At 36.2% G+C, this 24,108-nt stretch overlaps 3 protein-coding genes across 3 annotated transcripts; all 3 read left to right on the top strand.

Annotated features, from left to right (window-relative positions):
* Positions 1 to 3,670: 3,670 nt before the first annotated feature.
* LOC128990116 (tubulin-specific chaperone D-like) lies at positions 3,671 to 7,825 on the top strand. The gene has a single exon (XM_054412370.1). It carries the CDS (start codon positions 3,944 to 3,946, stop codon positions 7,451 to 7,453), a length of 3,510 nt encoding a protein of 1,169 aa, XP_054268345.1. The 5' UTR covers positions 3,671 to 3,943; the 3' UTR covers positions 7,454 to 7,825.
* LOC128990117 (carboxypeptidase B-like) lies at positions 4,271 to 14,796 on the top strand. Its single transcript, XM_054412371.1, has 5 exons — positions 4,271 to 4,383; positions 10,538 to 10,679; positions 12,702 to 12,930; positions 13,883 to 14,066; positions 14,602 to 14,796. Exons 1-5 carry the CDS (start codon positions 4,359 to 4,361, stop codon positions 14,769 to 14,771), a joined length of 750 nt encoding a protein of 249 aa, XP_054268346.1. The 5' UTR covers positions 4,271 to 4,358; the 3' UTR covers positions 14,772 to 14,796.
* A 2,372-nt stretch (positions 14,797 to 17,168) lies between these two features.
* Positions 17,169 to 23,834, top strand: LOC128989387 (carboxypeptidase B-like). The gene is made up of 5 exons (XM_054411277.1): positions 17,169 to 17,232; positions 17,683 to 17,868; positions 20,317 to 20,681; positions 21,153 to 21,336; positions 23,641 to 23,834. The coding sequence occupies exons 1-5, from the start codon at positions 17,169 to 17,171 to the stop codon at positions 23,829 to 23,831; spliced, it is 990 nt and encodes a 329-aa protein (XP_054267252.1). The 3' UTR covers positions 23,832 to 23,834.
* The last annotated feature ends 274 nt before the right edge of the window (positions 23,835 to 24,108 follow it).

The raw sequence follows: 24,108 nt of genomic DNA on the forward strand, positions 1-24,108 counted from the left end.
AGTTCCAACAAGAGTGTTTAACTAAATGCAAATATAGTATTTGTATATTTCTATTTAACTCAAACAAACGTACCTAACTCGATAGCTGTTTACCATGATTAAGAAAATATATTTTAAGTAACCAAATAATTACATCATTCAAAATTGTTATTAAAAAATATTGTGCAGTTGAAATTTGATGCATATATTCCCACAAGGTACACATACTAGACTTCGTATTTTCACTGACTTTTACTCCTTTAGTTGTTATGATAATTATAAGGTAATAAACAAACCTGAGCACAGTTCTCTGGGGGTGAAAAGGGCACATGAGGAAGCCTGTACCAATATCTTGAAAGAGGAGGAGAATCTTCTGCGATATGAACAAGTGTTACCAAATTGTGACTTCCTACTTTCCGTGGATCCCAGGAAATGGCTATGTGTCAAAGTCAAAAATACAGATGATTCCTAACTCATTAAGTAGAGGATTTAACAAAATTCAATCACATTCGGGAAGGAAAAGTATGCAATTATCCAATGAAAGATCATTCGATTAGGAAATAATTCAGCTTTTGTCGGTTTAAATGTAAAATATTACTCATGAACCATTCTGACAGGTATTGACATAGTGGGTGCTGCTGGTGACTCCCTTGACTTGATGCTGATGAACAACTCTATCGCTATTGAAGATATAATGAATATGAACATGACTTACAAGGTTATGGTTGAAAATGTTCAAAAAATGATCGACAACGAACTAGAAATGGATGTGGTAGCAAACCAGACGAGTAACATTACTTGTGAGAAAGGTAACTACAAAACACGTGTTTAAGAGCAATTGAGCAACTAAATTTATAACAAAGTTGTGGAATGGCGTTTATTGCTTTTAGTTATCTATATCTATATACAGAAGAGGTTGTGTCTGCCTGTGTGTGTGTGTGTGTTTGTCACAAACGAATTGAGAACCTCCTCCACTACCCGTTGGTAGTGGGGAAGTCGGTTAAAAACAATTTTTTTTTCTGTTGTTGAAAATAGATCATTTCTGTATGGTGTGATGAGAAAATCTTTTCTCAATCTTGTCAGTTGTCATCCCAATTAAGTCATTAAATAAAACCATTGTAAATCAAAATAACTCTTTTACCGATACAGCCAACTTAAAATAGAAAATCAGTACCGGTATTCGTAACGAGTACCAATAGAAATTTCAAAATAGACATATCTGTCATTTTTATATCATGTACTTTGTGTTTTCTACACCAGTTGCATTATTTTGATATACAAAACTGTAAAACCACGATACCATAGTTTTATTTAGCTAGCTTACAAAGGAAACCAATAAGATTTTTAGGGACTGTGTTTTTACAAATACAGGATCTTGCTTCACTTGGGACAAATATTACCGACTAGACGTCATCTTAAGATACTTGGAATATCTTGAGAGGGCTTACCCACAACATATGACTGTTGAAACAATCGGCTACTCTGCTGAACATCAACCTCTCATAGTGGCAAAGATAACTACTGGCAGCAAAGACAATGTCTCAGCCAAGGCTGTTTGGGTGGATGGAGGTTAGTGTGTACTTTAGTGTGTAATACTATACTAAGATAATATTATACTGTGCAATACTATACTATACCAAGATTTCGTATTCTTCAAAAATACACAAATACAATTAGCTGCCTCTATACAAATCGGCTATTACAACACTACTTACAGTCGATGTTGCCACTTCGAAGGCCGCGGTCTAGAGTTAAAGGTGGCCGTGGTTAGATTCTGGAATCTAAAATTCTAATAAAACGCTCGTTCTTGCGTTGTCAGTCACGCGCCACGAAAAAACATTGTGGGACTATTAAGTATTAATGCATTTATAAAGAAATCGGTGTTGACAACTTAATCCAATCCAACCGGCCTGACCTAAACCTTGGCGGGTGGCAAAGTTAGTATAGGCCTATAACTTGGGCGGGTGGTTCCTGCAATCTGCGTGACCGTGGCAACCACGGCCGCCTTTAACTCCAGGCCGCGGCCTTCGAAGTGGCAATGGCGCAAGTAGGGTTGTAACAGCTGTTTTGTTTGGAAGCAGCTTATGGCATTTTTGTGTATCTACGAAAGCTTGCTTACTGGACTATGAAAATATTGACTCCGCTTTAAATGTACAGCTACCTATAGATTTTCAATTCGTATTGTTTTGTTTTCAATTCTGTATATTTTATATTCAATATTTCAATAAATTTATGTTCATAAATTTCAATTTCAATAAACAAAGTGCGAATAAATGAGCTGATGTAACTTGTCTGACATGTTATATGGGACGTCTGGCACTAAACAACCCTACTTGCAACGTTACCAATAATTAATTCTACGGTACCAGGTCGTGGCCTGGAGTTAAAGAGTTAAAGCTGGCCGTGGTGGCAAACCCTTCAGCAACTACTGACCGGGACTGTACTTTTGGAGTTAAATTGGAGTGAATTTTGGAGCTAAGTAAAACACTCTGCTTATTAAATTAATATTATTCGTGTTTGTGAAATTTGGAGTCCGTGAAACGATGATTATTTAAAATTTATGCTATTGGACTTGGTGAAATTTTGAGTTCTTGGATCTCTCTATTTACATAAGTATTTACTATTTGAGTTGGTAAAATTTGGGGTTTGTGAAACGCTAAAAAAATTGGAAGATGCTTAGAAGAGCATAAAAAAGTGCCAGATTAGCTAGAGCTAGAGAAACTTGTACCATGGATAAAACATATATACTCATCACCTATTTGGTTATGTCTATGCTAATCTACAATCAAAAATTATTGAATAATACAAATAATTCAAATAAACGTGAAATACGCTTCCCAACCACCATTAGCGTAACTAGAAGAAAGGACAACGTAGGACCATTGACTATACATACCTATAGGTATATACAGTCAATGGTAGGACATATTTTATATTTATGTAGGAGACGTTTTACTTTTTTTGTTGTTTTCTGGTATTTTGATTTTTGTTCTGTAATCAATTTTAAATCAGTTTTAACTACTTATTTAAAATTATTAATTTTCCAGTGGGATTATAACTATTGTCGGGACCACATAAGTTTGCAGTTGAGGGAGGAGCCTATTTACCATAATGGTTTTCAATGAACCAATGAGAAAGGTGTGGTGTTGCCAAATCTAACAATACCAGCTGATTTGAAAATATAGCTTTGTATATTTTTATTAGTGTTGTCAATGGGTGATGTGGCAACGTCGCACTAGCCTCGTCTTGTGATTGGCTGCCACCAACTGCAAACTTACGTGGTCCCGACAATAGATAATAAAACACAAATCATGAAATGGAACCGGGAAGCGCTCAAACATCGCAAATCATGAAACTTCAGATTATATGATAGTATGAGAAGTCTATTTGAAGTATCCAAATTTAATTATTTCGCTATCAATTTTTGAATCTAGTTACAAAATAATAAATTAAATAAACAAGAGGTTTTAGTTTTATGGTTTAGGGTTTATCCCCCTTGGAGAGATATATAATCAATGGTTTATATGGCTTCACATAACAGGAAAAGGTACTGTGTGTTAGCCACCTGTCAGACAAAATCGACTTGTTTTTGTTTGTTTGAATCGTTTTAATTTTTCATTGTCCATTGTCAGTACTGTCACTGTCACACTGTCTAGTCTACTGTCAGTCAGTTCAGTTGTCGTATCGTCAAAATGCAAAGAATGATGTTTTTTCGTTTGTGCTAGGCTATGTTGTTTGTTTTGTTATGATGAACATAAACCTAAACCTAGTCATGGAAATTGGAAAGTAACTAAGTTTTTGAATTTGAAGTTTTCTTTGAATATTGACTTTGTTAGGAGTAATAAACAGGCAAGAATAAGTTCCCGTTTACGCCAGTGACTTTATTGAATGAACTGTTCGTTCACTTTTCTTAACAGTAATTTGAAAGTGGCCTAGGCCTATTCTTCATTTCATTTTAGACAAAATGTGCGATAAAAGTGATGCTCTTGGCGACGAAAATGTCGAATCAGTCGGATTAATATGCGCCAAAGAAAGATTCTCAGAAAATGAAGAGGTTATTGAAATGTTAAACAACATTTCTAACATTTGTGGACCTGAATCGACAATGCGAGATGCAGAAAGAGCCTATGAGAAGTTTCAACTAATATTCAGCCAATATAATGAACAACCACACTTGTTGGATCCCTATTTGGATGATATTCTTTCAAAAATTGTATCCATTGTGCGACAAGAATCTGCAGTTGAACTAAAACATACAGCCTTCAAATATTTATTCTTATTAATTAACACCAGAGGATACAAAGTAATAGTTCGATGCCTACCACACGAAGTTGCAGATCTGGAGCCTACATTACAGCTGCTTGAGGCGCAAGATTCCAATGATACTGCTACTTGGGAAACAAGGTATTGTCTACTTTTATGGCTATCAATCATTGTTATGATTCCATTCCACATGTCTCGCCTCGACAGTGGAGCTCAAAGTAAAACTGTGATGGGTAGATTGTGTGATGTTTGTCAAAAGTATCTATTGTGTGGGGATAAATGCCGTGAGGGCGCCGCTTTTCTCTCAGCTCGCTTTTTAACTCGTTCAGATGTCAAAGAAATTTATCTGGCTGATTTCCTAAAATGGATAAATGAAAAAGTATCAGACGAAATAACTGAGGGTTCGTCTTGGAAAAGATTTGGGCCATTGGCATGTTTGGCATCAATTTTGAAGCACGGGAAGCGTGAAGACCTACTTCCATATGCCCCACAGTTGTTGCATTGTGTCATGGATGCTAAATGTCTTGATGATTACTATCCCCTATCAAGCAAGTTTTCAATGAAAATAGTTGCTAGGATTGGTCTTACATTTCTCAAACCAAGAGTAGCATCATGGCGTTACAATCGAGGAAGCCGCTCTTTGACCAGCAACCTCTCTAATGCAGATGTCCAAGCAACTGATCAAGCCAACACAAACCCTACCGAAGACTTAGGAGGTGGTGATGAACAAGAGGAAGATGATGATATTGATATCCCTTCTGAAATAGAGGACATAATTGAATATTTAATCCAAGGCCTGAAGAACGAAAACAATACCACACGGTGGTCAGCAGCTAAAGGTATTGGCCGGGTGATGTCTCGTTTAAATAAACAGTGTGGAGATGATGTTGTTTGTTCCATTCTAGAGCTCTTAAATCCAAGAAACTCAGATGGAGCTTGGCAAGGTGGTTGCCTGGCATTGGCTGAGCTCGCCAGAAGAGGGCTGCTTTTACCCAAAAGGTTAGAAGATGTCGTACCCTTAGTGGTCAAAGCTTTAACTTTTGAGGAGCCACGTGGTTACAATTCTGTCGGCGCTAATGTCCGTGATGCAGCATGCTATGTATGTTGGGCATTTGCTAGGGCATATCATCCTAATATCATTCTACCTTTTTCTACACAAATCGCTGAGGGGTTACTCATTGCTACTTGTTTTGATCGGGAGATAAACTGTAGGAGAGCTGCAGCAGCAGCTTTTCAAGAAAATGTTGGTAGACTTGGGAATTTTCCTCACGGTATTGAAATTTTGACCACAGCCGATTATTTTTCTGTTGGTATCAGGAGTAATGCGTACCTGAAAATCAGTGTATATATAGCTCAGTTTGAGGAGTACACAAAAGGATTCATTAATCATTTGTTTGACCGTAAAGTGGACAATTGGGACCCTAATATTCGTAGCCTAGCTGCCAAGGCTTTATTTAACCTGACACCTTGTGCTCCTCAGTACATTTTGACTCACGGATTCCAGGCTTTACTTTCACTAATCAGATCCATTGATCTCAACGCTCGACATGGTGCCATTCTTGCTCTCGGCGAAATAGTTCATGGTCTGTCCCTGCTAAATATTTCTTTAGATTCATCTCAGTTACATGAAGTTGAAAATCTTGTTTCTCACCTTAAAGAAAGACAGGTAATGAGAGGTCAAAGTGGTGAATTTACGAAGATTGCCTGCTGCTCATTTATTGAAAATTGCTCTCGGGCAAAGTTACCATTCAATGGAAAGCCAGTGGTAGCTGAATGGCAAGAACTCTTAGATGACTGCCTTTGCCATGAAAGTACAGAGATGAGGCAAACCGCAGCTGCAGCTCTAACCCATCTTTGCACACAGTACTATTCATTAGATTCTGTTGACATCCGCAGTGACATAATCAACAAATATACCTCAACATTACAAACTGGCAATAAAATTTCAAGGATGGGATATACCTTAGCACTTGGCTCATTACCTCCTTTTATGCTTCATGGCTTCCTCCCCACAGTGGTTCAGAGTCTTGTTAAATGCTCCAAGATAACACAAGAATCAGTCAAGTGGGCAGAGTCTCGTGCTGCAGCTTTGAAAGCTTTGTCATCGATTTGTCTCAACATTCACTTGCACAAGATAGATGAAGGTTTGAGCTGTTACAGTTTGGTTGTGGAAATAATAGAAGCTCTTCTGAATGGAATGAAAGACTACACAAGTGACAGTAGAGGTGATGTTGGAGCTTGGGTGAGAGAAGCAGCGATGTTAGGTCTAAAAGATGTGATCACATTAGCAACAGATGAAGCGAGTGAAGTACTTGATCCAGATTTAATCTGCCAATCTTTTGTGGAGATATCCCAGCAAGCTGTTGAAAAGATCGATCGCACCAGAGGTTATGCCGGTAGAGTTTTCTCCAGTTTGCTGCATAAGGATGGTAAGCCAGTTCCTCATATTCCTGACGAAGCGAAACTCAAAGAAATATTTCCAGCAGATCGTTGTGATTCTATCAATTGGATTGCAGCATGTGATACGTTTCCTCTTTTTATTCAACTGTTATCGTTACCCCGGTTTACAAAGGCTGTTATGCTGGGTCTCGTCGGAAGTGTGGGAGGACTAACTGAAAGCTTGGTTAAATATTCTAGTCAAGCGCTTTTTGATCATTTACGACAACAAGAGCACACCGAATTAGTGCGGCTGTGTGACACAGTTGCAACTATTTTTGAACAATACCAACATGAAGACAGGATCACAATACCTTTATTAACGTTCCTGGAGCGACTTCTTACTTCAAACTCTATAGCTCCTGTCCTTATCGATCCGCAAAACGCATTTGCCAAAAGACTTTTGCGGTGTGGCAAAACTGAAATTGCTAAGACTGTGAATAGCAAGAAACTCACTGCCAGTGTTGATTTCTTCTGTCAGCTGATCCAAGTGCCTGGAGAAGTTTCCCGCCGTTCCTTAGTTCAACTCGGCATCCTGCTCTGTCATAGATTTCTTTGGCTTCGAAGGGTAACAGCGACCAAGATGTATGAAGCTTTGATTGTATACAGCGAGGAGTGCGGAGTCGACCCATCTACTCTAGATGACGCCATGGCAATTCTGAGTGACACTGAATGGGATACATTGAGCACTGAGGCTGCTAGAGCTCAGCGGAACAAACTCTGCCAACTTCTCAACATACCAATGCCTACAGCAGGGACTCCGTCTAACAAGTGACTGTGATCAAAGCCTATTTTGTATTACTGCATCGAAGGTTAGCTTTATTTTTTTATAACATTCCTTAGGTCTTTTTTACTAATGTTTTTACTAATTTTGTACTTTGATTCTTTTAATCACTTAAGTAGGCTAGAATCAATGAACTTAGAAAAGAACATTACAATGCCTGTTAGTGAAACTTCTTGCAAGATTAATTGTTTATTTAATTTTATTTGTTCTTTTTTCAATATATAGGGCCTACTCATGCTGGCTAGTGACAGTTGTTTAATGTAAATTTTCAGTTTATTACTACTTAGGAGCAGTATTTAACGTTCACTCATAAATTAATTGTTGAGCACAAAGAGTAATCATTTTGTTATATTTTGGCTTATAATTAACAACAAATAAATACATTTTTATAAAATATGTAACTGGTTATGTTTTAGCCAAATTGATCTTCTTTAGACCATGTATTTGTCGTTTTAACTAGGGTACCTACAGTTATTTAACTCTATCACATTACTTTCTGACCAGTTAATTGTTAAAATAAAGTTAGGCCTGGTTTTCCGATCATATTTTTCAGTCTTCCAATCTCATAACAATTCATGGTCATTTGAATTTGATACTAGGCCAAACTAAACAATAATAATTGTGGCCTATGCTATAATTCTGATGTCAAAGTAACTCGCTTTTTAATAAATTATAAACTATTGTTGGCCTAACGTCGATAGTAGGCTAATTTATAAGAGAAACTCAATTACTGCCATGTAGAAAATATTATACTGTGTGGATTTCAGATATCTGCAAAAATAGTGAATCAAACTATTTAAAAAATACTTGTTCATCCTTCTCTTCTAAGCCTGTAACAATATCAACTCAAACATTTTACTACAAATTCAGACATGATTAGATTACAACTATCAGTTGTCAGAGCCACGTTGTGCTCTAGTTTATTACTTTTGAAAAACTTGTAGACTTTGGTTCAAACTGTTTTAACTACCGGTAACTTGTTATATTTATGGCAAGCACTAGTGTTTTACCTAAATGCACGGACAGCATAGTGTGTGTAGTTGTATAAGCAATAATTACGTTTAGTACTTTTAGAGATTGATAACTCTTAAAACTCTTCAATGAATAAGAAATATTTCGAAAGAATCACCAGTGTCGGTTCTAGGCCCGAGTCAAGGGGGGGGGGCCTACCATGGTTTACGGTGCAACACCAGGAGAGGGATCCTCCTCCAGAAAAAATTGCTATTTTTAAGGTCTATAACTGTGTCCAATAATCGCCATTATGTTTTTTTGACGCAAGTATGTTTAAATTTATACTTATGGAACCAATGGGTGGGGGGGGGCTTTAGCTCCTCTTGGAACCGCCACTTGAATTCACCTTATAATATTTAACTGTCATTTTCTAAATTCACAAATGTCTACAGATAATTTTTGGTTTTTGCTCTAGTGTAAAAATGGGGGTGCAGGAAAATGGCTACTTTTGTTTGACAGTGTAAAAAAGGAATACGTAAGCAATGCTCCTCTTAATCAACCAGGAAATGAATTAATAATGCTTAATTCTGTGGACATGAAAACATGTTTCAAAATATTGGCAGTTAGTTGACTGGGTTATTCTGGTGTTGGTATATAATGAATACCTACTTACCAAAGACAACTATTTTTATTAGGCTAGATTATATATTTTTTTAATCATTCATCCATTGAGGAATCTGAAGTAGCGTTATACCTTTGTGTAGCCCGAAAAACACAACAGTGAGGGTAAAGTTTGGTTTGAGGAACAGAACTAAATAATTTATAACAATCCATCTAACAGCTCTTTGCATAATTTTATGACAAATTAGGCTATTCTTACCTCTAGTAGTCCAAATTTTTATCAATTACCTGGCTAGTTCCATTGCTAGTGCAACATTTTCAAAGCATGTACCATGTACATAAGCAATAAATATATACATAAAAACCGACACGGACATAACATAGTAAGTTACAACGTTAGCACTATCATCACTATGATACAGCCAGTCTACTGCTGTAGACGGGACCAATTAGTCCTGCTAACGGTTATGTCCGTTTCATGTTTCGTGTTTTAAGTATATATTTCTTTTGATGTTTTGGCATAGTACACGCTTTGACAATGTTTCGCTTGAACTAGGGATGGTCAAGTCTCGAAATTTCGGGAAATTTTCGGGAAATTTTAAATCTCGTTACACGAGACGAGATTTATTTTTGGCCGAGATTTTTATCGAGACAAGAATTTAAAAAAAAAAAAAAATTAAAAACGCCTGCAGAAAGCCAATGCAATACCCGCAATACAGGAGCGTGTTGTAGTTGCGTTTCCTTTTTCGAAGGCGTTCTTATTTAATTAATTCTATAAATGTAAATATTACTTTAATTATTTTAATAATATTATTTTAATAATATTTGAGAAGTTTTGTTAAGTGTAAGCAGTGTGAGGAATGTTTTATTACTATAAAAAGTCAAAACAAGTAACTATTTTATAAAAATTAATATTGCTTTTATTTTATGATTTATTTTATTTTAAGATAAGTTGAACTCTATCCTAACTGATATCACTATGTTTCCTAATCGTAGGCATTTTTAATAAGTTAGGCGTGATTAATAAAAAAATGTTATGCTGATGTTTTTTAATAAAAGATTGTAAATATTCTTGCCTATTATCATTATTTTTGTATTTAAACAGTCATCTAACAATGTTACAAAATCAAGTCATCTAACAATGTTACAAAATCAGGTAAAAATTTTGAACGTGCATTTCCCGTTGTGTATGAGAAGGAAAATCCCGTCTCGATCTCGTCTCGAAATTTTATGAGAAATAAAAAATCTCGTCTCGTCTCGTCTCGAACTAAAAATTCAATCTCGTCCATCCCTAGGCTTGAACCAAAACTGTCCAGCACCAAATGTTGATGCAAATTTTGGACTACAGACAGAGGTAAAAATAGCCAAATTTGTCAAAAAAATACTTTTAAAGGTGGAAAAATTTTCAGTTTAATGATTTTTCTGTTTAAAAATTGAATTTATTGTGGTATATCTACCCATAGAAAGTAGAATAGTTTATAAGTAGAATGGCTTATGGTGTAGGTATCCATGCCAGAGAATGGGTGACTCCGGCCGCAGCATTGTACATCCTTCACCAAGTGTTGGACAATCTCTCCTCGGACGATGTCAATTCCACCTTCTCTGGCCTCAACTACTACATACTGCCTGTCGTCAACCCAGATGGGTATTGAGAATTCATGTCTAGACTACAGTATACATACCTATGTTTATAAAAAATCCATCTGGAACACATAGGTGATTCATTTTAATTTGTAGGTCTCTATCATGGGGAACTGCGGGTGTTTTCCTCATCCAGTTGGATGCATTGCACGACGTCCAATAATATTATTCAGTGTCACAACGTCCAAAATATAATTTTTGAGCTGTTGCACGACGTCCAATATAAAATATTTGACTGTTGCATAATGTCCAAGTGCCACGACGTCCAAACGTACAGTAACTGCAAAAAAATATATTCTTTCTACAAGCGTCATGGGATTGGTCGTGTAACAGCACACTTTATATTCTTTGAAAAAGGTAGCAGTTGCACGACGTCCAATAGCTCAGCGCTGTTGCATGACGTCCAAAGCGCATGCACACTGTGAGTACTGTTTTACCGCCTTTATTGGATACTAACCTAACCTATCTTAACCTAATCTAACCATGCTCCGTACGCAGGAGCTTTGGACGTCTCCAACAGCGGTGAGTTATTGGACGTCTTGCAACTGGCTTAACAGAGCTTTGGACATAGTGCTTTTCAACTAGGCCAAAGTTGAACTAAGTTTTTCAAAAGTATAAAGTGCGCAGTTTCACGACGTCCAAAGCTTGTAGAAAGACTATATTTTTTTAAGTTACTGTACTTTTGGACGTCGTGGCACTTGGACATTGTGCAACACTCAAATATTTTGTATTGGATGTCGTGCAACAACTCAAAAATTATGTTTTGGACGTCATGCAACACTCCCATCCAGTTTGAGGAAAAACTAGTGAAAAACTAACTAATATTTGTGAGGTTTTAGATGCGCTCCGAAATAAATGAGTAATTTATGTGTGATCATAATTTAACATACATACATTTAAAGTAAAAGAATAAAAATGATCAACAAAGTTGAACATAGTAGCAAAATTAAAATCTGTAATTGAATCACTACCTTCCTTGCTGATAATGGGTTCTGCAAGATAAATATGAAGCTCATGTCCAAGACAAAGGGCACATAACAAAACCTACTGTGTTTACACCAGTTGTAAATACTGTAGCAAAAATGTACAAAAGGTACAAATAAAGTAAAAATAAAGTATTGTACCTTTCAGAAAGAAAGTTGCTATGGCTTAGCAGAAGTTTCAATTATTTTAATTTTGACTGCATATGATAAGGCTTCCACTTCCTGCCATGTTAGACTGGTTTTTAACAAAATGGGCTGTTTTAAGAAGTAAACATTCTTGGTAGTTTAGGCTGGTTAAAGCAACAGCCGTATATAAGACTGTTGTTAAGAAGACCCCTACTACTACATAATAACTTGGCCTATAGTAGGAAAAAACAAAAATAGTTCTACTGAATTTTTCTACTTTTATACTTGCGTAGTAATTACGTTTAGTACAATACTTGGATAAAATCTAATGTGTCAGTAGAGTCAAAATCATCTAAGAATAGATGTTGAAATTTAGTTAAGAATTTAATTTGGAACAATACTGATAGGAAAAAAGGAGGATGTAACATAAATGTTTAACTTTCTAAACGATAACATTTTTCCAATGTTGAGTTAATCATTGCTTAAATCCTTAATGAATAATTAGCACAGTCAATTAAAATCATTAAACAGAACATTACCAAGTTATGGTACATACAGAGTCGGCTTTGGGTAGTGCAGGGCTCAGTGCAAGCAATTAGGGGTCGGGCCCTTACTACCAAAATTTAGTATTAGAACAATAACGACAAACAAATCTCAATAAATAATATAAGTAATTATACTCCCCCTTTTTCTGTTTCCATAATTGACATAATTATAAAAAATGCCAATGGCGTAAAAACACACAAAAAATAATAAAAATTAAGATTAAATAAACAGACTTTGTCCAATTTTTTAAAAATTTTGCACCTCCTGAGGTGCAGGGCCTTGTGCGGCCGCACCTTTCCCACATGAGTAAGGCTGGCTATGGGTAAATGTTTTTAATTCCATGAATGTCAATTCTCTCCTACACATTTTAGCTATGAGTACTCACACACCACAGATCGTTTCTGGAGAAAGAACCGTTCCGCCAACAACGGCTCGAGTTGTATGGGGACGGATCTGAACCGCAACTGGAACCATAAGTGGGCGGGGCCAGACTCCTGGTCCGACCCTTGCCACATGAACTACCGCGGGGCTCAGCCCTTCTCAGAACTTGAGACTCAGGCCATGTCAAAGTACTTGCTTAGCAAAACTGGCGAGATTAAGGTAAGATTTTTAGGTAGCCTACTCAATCATCCATGTCCATCGATTATTGTTCTCAGTTTTAAAAACTATATAGGTACCGGTAATGCACAGTGAGCTTTGGTTGACGTGCCAGGGCCCTATCCCTCAAATACAGTACAATATGTTAAAATTATTAATTTAGTTTCTAGAGCTCTACAGCCACCCAATATGCATATTTCACTGCAAGTGTTGCTTCAGGAATTGTCTATCACGATACAAAACTCTATTCAGACAAATGAAGAGCGTAAAATGTACATTTGCAGGAAAATTTGTTCGTTATATGAAGAATAATTCATTTAAGATCTCGGGCATCCAAGTAGTAATAGTTTGAATACCGTTATTTAATCTGAACAATTTAGTTTTCTGCTCGAGTGCCTAAAAAGGATTGTTGCAAAAACAAATAAGGGATTTTTTATAGAAACCTTTTCACATTCCTCTTACAGAGTAGATTCTGTGGATGGGAACTAGATAGAACAGGGCACAGTAGACTTTTTAGAGAACCCTGTAATGTTATCAGTTTTACTTTGATTAAATTTAATCTTATTAAGACAGAAGAAGGGCTCGATTAATTGTGTATTGATATCACAAAACTTTATGTCCAGTCTTGTTTTAACTTGACAATTTGTCATTAAGACCAGAGGTCTATTATTTGTTGTGCCCTACTTTAAGGAAACTTAAACAAGCTTACCAAAGGAACATATCATCCTAAAACATTAAAACTTTAGGGTTATCTATCACTTTTGCAAAAATAAAATGAAACTAGAATGTAGTCTATATTTTTTAAATGTGGATACTATGAGACACTTTCTCTCTATATTTGATGATGATCAATCAAGAATTGATTTTCAAATCAAACAACGAATAGAGTATCTAAATAATGATCCTATTTAATTTAAAAAGTAACCTCTACTCAGCATGATTTTGATTGTCTCAGGGATATATGAGTCTCCACAGCTACGGCCAAAACGTGTTGTTTCCGTGGGCCTACAGCTACACTAGACCATCTGACTACAAGGATCTCTACGATCTTGCATACTACATGGCCTACAAGATAAAGCTGGAAAATAAAGCAATATACAAGTTTGGAGGAGCGGCTGAATCTTATTACATAGCTTCTGGTAAGAAGTGTCATGAACATTAAATAAAAAAAATATCTATCAGTTTGGTTTAGCATTTGTTTGGTAGAACCTCATCTCATGCAAACCAGGGATGAAACTGACTGTCTCTAAACATCTGGTGTGCTCTCCTTCCTTGCCAATTCAAACGCCAGTCATTAGTGCAACTATGCTTTACCTTAACATAAAATAGGCTAACTTTTATCTTAACTCCTCCTTAAAGAAATTAAGTATAGTCAAGCTGATTAGCATCATGAGGATTAGATCTGTTATGGAAACCTGGGTATTAATGTCTACCTAGGCTACATAATGTCTGGATTCAGATCCCACCCTTTCCCCACCTACCTAGGAAACGAGTTTAGAACTCTTGGTCTGATAAAGAGAATATTTTTATACTTGAGAACTCTCACTAAATGCTATCAACAGTTTAATTTTCTTCAAGTTTTTTATCCCTAATACAGCTCAAAGTTCGACTAAGGCTTGAAGCAGTAAAGAAAATAGTAGGTGTATTTTTGTCAAGTACAAATGTTATTTCCAGGAGGATCCCAGGATTGGGCGAAGGCAGCTGCAAAGATCAAATACTCGTACACTCTCGAACTCAGAGACACTGGAGAGTATATGTTTTCTCTTCCACCATCGGAGATTCTGAAGGCATCAAAAGATGCTTTTGCAGCCTTCACCGTACTTACTCAAAAAGTGAAAAATTGACATTCTACCTGTTATAAATTTTTATGCTTGATTTGTATAGCTTTGTAAAATTTCCTTTCTGTGAAAGGTTTTTCATTCAAATTTATTTTTTGTATAATATTGTTCATTTTGTTTACAAAGAGGCAAAACATTTATGTTAATAAACAATGTATCATATGTTGAGAGTGTCTATTGTTTACATATATTACCTTTGATTTTAGTAATACATTAATAGTCAAAGGTAATACTGTAATTAAACAAGTATAGGTTATTGAATGAGATGAAAATATTTAAACATGGGAAATGCTTTAGCTTTTGGAAAATTCATGTACTTACAAGGAAAGCCGTGTGGTTGATTTATATTTTTTGCAAAGAGAATTCTGCTTACTTCAGAAAATTAAGGATCCAAGGTCAACATGGACTTACGAAAAATATATTAATTTAATGTGGTCTTTTAGAAAATTTCCCTTAGGGAATAAGCTATTACAGTAGTACTCATGGTAAGACCTGGACCCGGGACCGATTTACTTTTTCGTTTTGAGGTACCCATAGGCCATAAACACCCTCGGTTCGAATTCATATATATATTTTACTTGGGTACTAACCTAAAGGTGAGTGAGCGTAGCGAACGAGCTCCAACCTAAAGGTGAGTGAGCGTAGCGAACAAACTTCAACCAGGACGTGATTGAGCCATGCGAACGAGATAATCTTGAAAATTAAGAAGTTAAACGGGGCAAAGCCCGCGGGTTACAGCTAGTATATCTAATATATAAAATTCTCGTGTCACAGTGTTTGTCTGCAAACTCCTCCGGAACGACTTCACCGATCGTTATGAAATTTGGTGTGTAAATTCTGTAGGTATGCGAATCGGACGTAAACTATTTCCCGTTTCGAAATTCTTAAAAGGGCTCCGCCCCAGTGGCTCTGGAGTTTCCCATGTTAACCTTATGAGAAATGGAATTAATGAATCTTAACAGCTGTTTCAATTAAACAAGTTGGTTCTGTTCTATGATGTTCAATAGCATTAAAGTTACAAGGATTACCAACAGGGTGCAGCACTATTATTTCTTTTACATTTATGACAACAGCTAATTTGCAACCAAAAGGTGAGTGAGCGTAGCGAACAAACTTCAACCTGGAGGCGAGTGAGCGTAGCGAAAGAGCTAACCTGAAGGCAAGTGAGCGCAGCGAACGAGCTCCAACCTAAAGGTGAGTGAGCGTAGCGAACGAGCTCCAACCCAAAGGTGAGTGAGCGTAGCGAACGAACTTCAACCAGGACGTGATTGAGCGATGCGAACGAGATCATCTTGAAAATTAAACGTAACGGTACTTTCTTTCCATCGGTCTGTCTTAGGGGAAACCTATAACTTAGGCGATACGAAGTTCGCCGGGTCAGCTAGTATATATATATTATATGTGTCCGTTAGTGCAGCTCGAGCAAAAATGATCATATTGTAGAGCCTAAAAAAATAAATAATTTTGTATATTGGAGCGTTGTTGTATGCTTAATGGTTACGGAGATATTTCAAAAAAATGTAAATTTAAAATTCCCATGTTATTCTCATGGAGAATAAATAAACTGTTGTAGTTTGCTTGTTTATGGATATATTTTAATCAATTTTTTTCCCATTTTATTTATTTCATACAGTAGAATCCCTCTTATCCGGACACCTTTTAACCGGACATCAATTTAACCGGACTCCGGACTACATTAGGCGGAAATTACATCTCTTTAAACAGACAATTTTTATCAGCACATTGGTTTAACCGGACTAGAATGGCAGGAAGTGTAACGGTACTGAAACGACTATTCTCGTGGGAAAGAATTGAGACCAGGGATCACGTGTCTAAATACAATGCTCTCCTAAATTTAAGTTGAATATCACAGTAAACGGTCCGTTTTAATGAGTTTTTGGGGACGTCGGTTTAACCGGAAAAACTGTTATCCGGACTGGCCTTGAGGAGTCCGGATAAGAGGGAGTCTACTGTATTAAGCTATCAATATTTCAATAAAAACACACCTCAATACATTCCCTGTAGCAGCAAACCTAAGTATTTGCTGCGGCGGGGGTATTTTGTATATCTGTTCGCTTCAGGACTCATTCACTCAGGTTAAGTAGCTAAGCCCTATTCCTTTCCAAACGATATTTAAAAATCAAACTCCTAAACAAATGAGGACAGATTACATTTATTTTTCATTGACAAAATACTACTTAAAAAAATTAAACTTTAATTTGATTCTTGTTACCTACTACTTTTCATCAAATCAAAATGTTTGATCAAACTTATATCTACAATATAGTATGTGTATTGTAAAGAAGGGACAATAGACTTGTCAATGATAAGACATCAGTCTCTGATTAGATCTTAAGAGATTACAAGTTAGCGACATGTCTAAAGCTCTTGCCTTGCTTCGTCATGCGGCAGTTTCATCATTTACTTTGGCTATGTCTCATTTCATGGTCTCTCGGTATTGCTCAAGGTAATTTTTTATGATTAGAGTACTTAGTGTAATTTAAGTGTGGCTTAATGTAATTATTAACAAGGTTATGTCAGCTACTACAATATTTTTATTGTCTGCAGGATATGAAACTCAAACTAAGCTTGTAATATATGTTGAACGTTTGAACTTTAAAGCTGTTGTAACCTTTGAAATATTTTAAACTTTATGAACTTAAGCTACGTGATAATAGGGGGTGATTTTTTAAGAGGTCAGCAGCCTCTTTGAATCATACATTTACCTAAGCATCAGTCCTCTTAGTCAAATGAATCAAGCAAAGTAAATAGCAATACAGAACAAGAATGAAGTGTACTAAAGTATGCAGTTGCAACTAATATATTCCTTAAATAAGTCAAGCTATTAATTAAAATTAATTAACTATGAGAAATAAATCCAATAAATGTCTCTAACTAGTCATTTCAACATCAATAGGAAACAAAATGACATGGGATCGATTTTATTCTTTGGAGGATATTTACAACTACATGGACAGTTTGGCTGAAGAGTTTAATTTCATTACCACGATGGATATTGGAAGCACTTATGAAGGAAGAGCCATCAAGGTACTTAGAATGGGTCTCGGATTCCGCCAAAATGCTTCTGCCGTTGTTATTGGAGGTATGTTAAAGTTTCAAGTTCAGTGATTACACTTTTTACTCTGTATAAGACATGTATAACAGACATTTTGACCAGTATAAGATTTACAATCGATTAATTTTGTTTGGATCTGGACTTTCCAGCAACAGTTTTATAAGTAATAAGTAAGTGTGTAAGGCCTTAAGAGTCGTAAAAAAATTAAGAACTACTGTACAAAGAAAATTTTTAATCTCACAGTATGCTATATATTTAAATTATAATCATCCCTTTTTGGTGTTTGAAAAAATTACTCTTCAGCAGCTGTTCGAAATTATCCAAGATGGACGCCAGCCAAGGACTCTAAGAGCTGTGGCGATGGCGAGTGGCACATAGTAGTCTGATTTCTCCGATACACCTTACATGCGATAACAGTACAACACTCTGATTCATCAACATATAAAATAGTACGCCTGCTTGGAATTTCCGGGATACACATTAAATTGTACAAAAACCCTGCCATATTTACCGGACTTTAATTTATATAACCTATAAGATCATTAAACCTGTGTGTGTAAATTTAATGAATTTGGTACTGAATACGATTGTCTGTCATTAATGCATAAATTATATAGAAGCTCCAATACATCTTTCAAATTAGTATTATTGTCAGTCAGTACATATTTTCAAAAACCAAATAAATACATTTTAGTCAACTGTATTATAAGTGAAAGGTGGAAGCTTGATGTAAGATGTTAATTAAGTTATATTGACTTAAAAAAATACAGCACAAGGAAAAATCATCATGCCAAATAAGAAGCTAGGTGCAGGGCCTGATTAAGGGTCTAGTCGCCAGTAGGCTGACGTTTTTCGCGCCCCCTCCTCCATCCACAACCCCTCCTCAGCGCTACCACTTTCAAAATTTCAAAGAACGAATACTAATACTGAATTCAAAATTAAAAATGGCCAAATGCATTATACTAATATTCAGTTTATTTTAAAACAAAAGAAAACTGACTTGTAGTTTTCTCAAAAGTTCATGGGCACTTTGGGCTTTATATATGGATATAATGATTATGAAAATCTGCCGAACGCACCCTTCCCCACCTCCTTCTCTAACTGCGCGAATCCTTTTTTGGAATTAAACATTTTTTACGCCCCTGGTCCCAACTTTAAGTCTTAGCTGTCTGGCGCCCCCCTAAAACACTAGGCTGACTGGCGCCCTAGGCTCCAGCCTAATTAGCCTAATGGGTAATCAGGCCCTGGCTAGGTGATCAAAAAGTTATTTTCCAGAACAGTTTAGAAAACCATTGCAGTAGGACATACATGGACAGCTGACTGCAAACAATAAGTACCGGTACCCACATGAATGATTTCTAAGGCCAGGGACACACTTACCGGCAAAACCGCCGAGCGCCGGATCCGGCGGATCCACCGGAGGTTGAGGGTCAGAACACACTTGTTCCGGCAAAAAATATTTTGCCGGAGCCGGCGGCAATAAATAGAGTGCAATGAACTCTGAATGAGTTTTGTCTTACACTAGTACAGTTCTAGTACAGTTTAGTCTTAGAAATGGAGCTGTCAAGACCTCAAAAGTTGGCCTTGCTGTGTTTTATCCACCACAGAAGGAAGAGAAAACACAACCGAACTGTTTGGGTGCATCCTATTCTGGAACAGACATCTACATGGAGCTTTTTACACTCTATTTTTACAGTTGACAAATGAATAAAAAAAGTTTTTTTAATTATTGTCGAATGTCTGTCCCCTCATTCGATGAGCTGCCATCGAAGATTACAGTGCAAATACAAGGACAAAACACATAAATGAGACGCTGGAAAGACTGGATTCAGTGCGGCACAAATTTGTCGTCAGCTGCTGCTGTCCCTCGTTTTGTTTTTGTCTTTGTAAATTTCCAAAGACCTATCACAAAGTTCTGGTTTCTCATGAACCAAACTAATAAGTAAATCCATATCAACATCTACCATGATGATATAGAAAACTAAACAGACTAAAAATAAAAACTAAATTAACTAAATAGTAAAACAAAACTAAATACACCACTTGGACACTGCATTAAAATCATAAACAACCATACCACCCTCAAAGGTTGAACCACGATTGAGGAGTGGGGGCAGTGGCAGTCCGGCTGTTTCGCCGGTAAGTGTGTTCATCTCCATAAGGCACAATGCCCCGCTACCCACTGCTCCGGCAAAACTGCCGATCCGGTGGTCCGGCGAGGCAGAGAATATCCGGCGGTTTCGCCGGAGCATTTTCCCGCCGGATCGGCAGTTTCGCCGAACCGGAGAAGTGTGGCCTGTCCCATGCCTCCCTGTGTATCTCAACTTGCTCCGGCGCCACCGGATCTGGCATCCGGCGGTTTCGCCGGTAAGTGTGTCCCTGGCCTAATACAGTCACAGTTTCTATATATTAGACAACTTAGGTAACTTGACTAAATAAATACTTTTTGATTTCCAACAATTATTTTGTTTTCAGGCATACATGCCAATGAGCACATTGGACCAGCAGCAACCACATTCTTGATCAACCACATCCTTCAGTCTAAGTTGAACGGAACCTGCTCAAACTACTCTGATGTCAATTACTACTTCATCCCAGTAGCCAACCCTGATGGCTACAAATATTCTTGTGAAACCGACAGAAGCTGGAGGAAAAACAGAGAACCAATATTGTGGAACAACAGGACTCACTATGGAGTCGACTTGAACCGCAACTGGAAAACCGGTTGGAAGAGACACAAGCGGCCGTGGCAGCCCAACTTTAGCGGCACAGAACCTTTCTCAGCAGCCGAGACCAAGGCGTTGAAAGACTTTGTGAAGAACAACATAACAAATCTTAATGTAAGTTAAAAGATACTGGAATAATAATGCTTTAGTTGTTAGTTTTTTTAGCAAAGTTATCTCTAAGATAATTTAGTTACATGACCGTCAACACAAAATCTTAAATTAGAATATATTTTTTAATTGTAAGACTCTTGTTGAGTATTGATTTCGCTCTGGATTATGAACAATGTTTCTGCTCCCCAGCTCTAATCCCCAATCATACTAAGACCCATTGCGAGAAACCTTTTATCATATTTACATAATTTTTTCAGAAAATTCACCTCCTGCCTTTTCCATAAGACCAACTTCTGGCAATTGAATATAAAACGTCATATGTACCAACTTTTTATTTACCAAAGATTTACTACTTATTATAAAAAGAGTTTAAGGTCCCCCAAAAAAATTTGTCTACTAGTATTTTGCATTTTCACCCAAACCTTTAGAGAATAAAATATCTTTATTGAGCTAACAATTATTTTTTTTTAACAGACGTTTGTAACCATCCACAACTATGGGCAATACATCATCTACCCTTGGACCCATGTGACAGCACCGATTAGAGACCACAAGCACATGAAGAATGTGGCACAGAAGATGGCGTTTGCTATCAAAGAACAGGGTGGTCCAATGTACAATTTTGGATCGGGAGCCAAGAAACTCGCAATAGTACCAGGTAGGTACCATCGAGTTCAGTGAAATAATGTCAGGTGACTAGAGAGGGAAAGTCAAAATCTCTGTTTTATTTAGATTTTGCGAGATATTTTTTTACTGAAACAACTATTTTGTGTGGGTGACAAAGCAACAATTTCACATCTGGGTCCCTATTTTTTAAATGGTTGACTGTTGAGTTCAGTGTGAGTCACTCACTTTCCAATAGTTTCGTATTTTTCAAACGATTGACAGTTGACTTAAACTGCACCTTCTTCTTCTTCTCTCTTTTTGAGTTGACACCATATTGTCATTGCTTTGTTTACTCTATTACTAACTGAGATAAAAGGTTAGGTATTTGTTGTCAATAACTGACATAATGCCCAATATTTTATTCTATTGCTTTCTGTAGAATGAATTGCATTTTTATTTACTGTGTCCAATCAAATCAAGGGTTGTATCCCTGATCCCAATGTTTGCAATACAACTAATTGGTCTGCAATTGAACTAGGCCTACTAATTAAACTTATTATAAGATAATTGTTATTAAGATTGTTATAAAGAGAAACATCATTAGTTAGTTTTTTTCAATACCATAATACACCTAATATAGGGATCAAATTTATTTAAGTTACTGTATGCTTCAGTGTATTGGCAAATATAGCTTTAACTTTAACATTAAACACAATTAAAAATAACAAGAAAAAAAACAACGTTTGTTCTTGATTGGAGACGAAGAAAAAGCAAATAATTTATCATACGGGTTTAATATTAATGAGGAATAGCCTAAAACAAGCCTCAATAGTTAATTTTATATTTCGAATTCTCAAACAAGGTACTTTTGCAATTACTGACACCGAGATTAAGACATAACCTCAATCTCTACAGATGTAGCTGACAGTTTACATCAGATTCTCGAAATATGGCAGATTGAGACGTGATTTAGATTTATTAGCTGAGAAAAGGATCCAAAATTTAGAGTGAGAGGTTATATCAAAGCTCGCAAGCCACTCTGCACTGTGATTGGTTCAAAATGATGTCATCTGTATTTCATGCGGTGTTGCCACTTCTTTTCCAAACGAATCACTCAACTAGTGACTACCAACTCACTTCTCAACTGTTGGATTTCAAAAAATACCAAATCCTATTGTTGATTGAGTTTGAGTGTTGACGATTGGACTCAAATCTCAACCATTTCAAAAATAGGGCCCCTGATTTGGAATTTTTAGGGTCTTGGTTGCAAAGATAGCCTAGCTAAACTCTATGGAATCCCATTTAACATATTTTATTTCATTACAAGTAACAATAATCAAGCTTTATGATACAAGCTGGAGTTGAATGGATGAGGTGAAACTAAGGCCAGAAAACGAACATTAATAATAATAATAGTAATAGACCCCACTTATGGGACGTTTGATACACTACTTTACATATTCAGATTTCCAATTTTTTTTTTACGCTTTTAATCATCATGCAGGATAGGTTAACAAAATATAATAAAAGTGAAATTAGTCTGTAGCTGAAGTTAGTTAAAAAACCAACACACTGCATCTTTCACTAAGTGCATACCTCATCAATAAAGTACATGTGAGAGGGGGGTGTCCTTTAGCCGTAACTGTCAACCATATTTGGAACCATATGCTCTGTCCATAACTAAAGAATGCTTAATAGTAGTCTCTGGTATCGAGGTGGCAAAAAATTCTTCTTTGAGCATATGTATGCATGTATTTTGTATTTTTTAAATGTTTTGAAAAGAAACCATCTTATGTAGGTAATAGATTTTTTAAATTTATTCCAAAAAATATTAGAAAAGAAACAAATCCAAACAGTTTTAAAAAAATATTTAAAGAGTTTTTAATAAATTTAGCAATATATTCTTTTGAAGATTTTTTTACCTCCCTCAGTCGCTATGATAGTTGAAATTATCTTACTATAGATTTGTAAAATGTATTTGTTGTTTCTATAACCATTCCTCATGTTTTGCTGTTTTTTATCCTGTTGAACTATTTTGACACTATTTATTGTAATTATTTTGACACTATTTATTGTAATTATTTTGACACTATTTATTGTACAATGTACATAAAAACGAATAAAGATATTTGAATTGAATTGAATTGTGAATCCAGCTAGTGGGTTCCAGGATTGTTTTTGTGCTAGTGTGATTTCTGGCTGAGTAAGATTGTTATTTGAATTTTGATTTGGAGTCTACGAATAACTACTTCTTATGTAATATGTGTATGGATTTGGCCTAAGTGTAAAAAAAGAGCTATCAAGCACCAATATTGTCTATTGTAATAGAATTTTCATATAACTCTTTTCATTCCAGGTACTCCTGAGAACTGGGCACGACACCGAGTTGATATCAAATATGTCTTCTCTATAATCCTGAGAGACCAAGGTGACTACGGCTACAACGTACCTCCGGAACTGATCCCAGTGTTGTCCGGGGACGCATTGGCTGCCTTCACATCTCTCATACAACAGATGAAGTTCATGCGGAGAATACAAAAAGTTTGATCACTCGGTGAATTTCTCTAACCTCTATCCTTTGTGTTAATTTAATCAAAATCCACAGTTTACAGTTTATACTGCAATGCAAACATATCTTATAGAAAGTTATGTTTAGATGAGTAGGTTTTTGTAGCTTGAAGTAAACTGTGTTATTTGCCAACGTCATAAGAGTGCATACGGTGTCCTATGGTTTGAATAGATAGGCCTAGCTAATAAATAACACAAATTATGAATGTCACAGTATTTATCTAATTCAATCATTCAGGTTTGTAGACTAATGTTT

Source organism: Macrosteles quadrilineatus, unplaced genomic scaffold, assembly GCF_028750875.1.
Source record: "Macrosteles quadrilineatus isolate MER2022 unplaced genomic scaffold, UCM_ALF_1.0 Scaffold_3__2_contigs__length_128488019, whole genome shotgun sequence".
NCBI lineage: Eukaryota > Metazoa > Arthropoda > Insecta > Hemiptera > Cicadellidae > Macrosteles > Macrosteles quadrilineatus.

Excerpts from the sequence above, each read along its gene's own strand:
- LOC128990116 (XM_054412370.1), top strand. The coding sequence starts at position 3,944 with ATGTGCGATAAAAGTGATGCTCTTGGCGACGAAAATGTCGAATCAGTC.
- LOC128990117 (XM_054412371.1), top strand. The coding sequence starts at position 4,359 with ATGATACTGCTACTTGGGAAACAAG. Across the intron at positions 4,384-10,537 it reads ACTGCTACTTGGGAAACAAG|GTATCCATGCCAGAGAATGG; the intron begins GTATTGTCTACT and ends CTTATGGTGTAG. Across the intron at positions 12,931-13,882 it reads GCAAAACTGGCGAGATTAAG|GGATATATGAGTCTCCACAG; the intron begins GTAAGATTTTTA and ends TGATTGTCTCAG.
- LOC128989387 (XM_054411277.1), top strand. The coding sequence starts at position 17,169 with ATGCGGCAGTTTCATCATTTACTTTGGCTATGTCTCATTTCATGGTCT. Across the intron at positions 17,869-20,316 it reads TTCTGCCGTTGTTATTGGAG|GCATACATGCCAATGAGCAC; the intron begins GTATGTTAAAGT and ends TTTTGTTTTCAG. Across the intron at positions 20,682-21,152 it reads ACAACATAACAAATCTTAAT|ACGTTTGTAACCATCCACAA; the intron begins GTAAGTTAAAAG and ends TTTTTTTAACAG.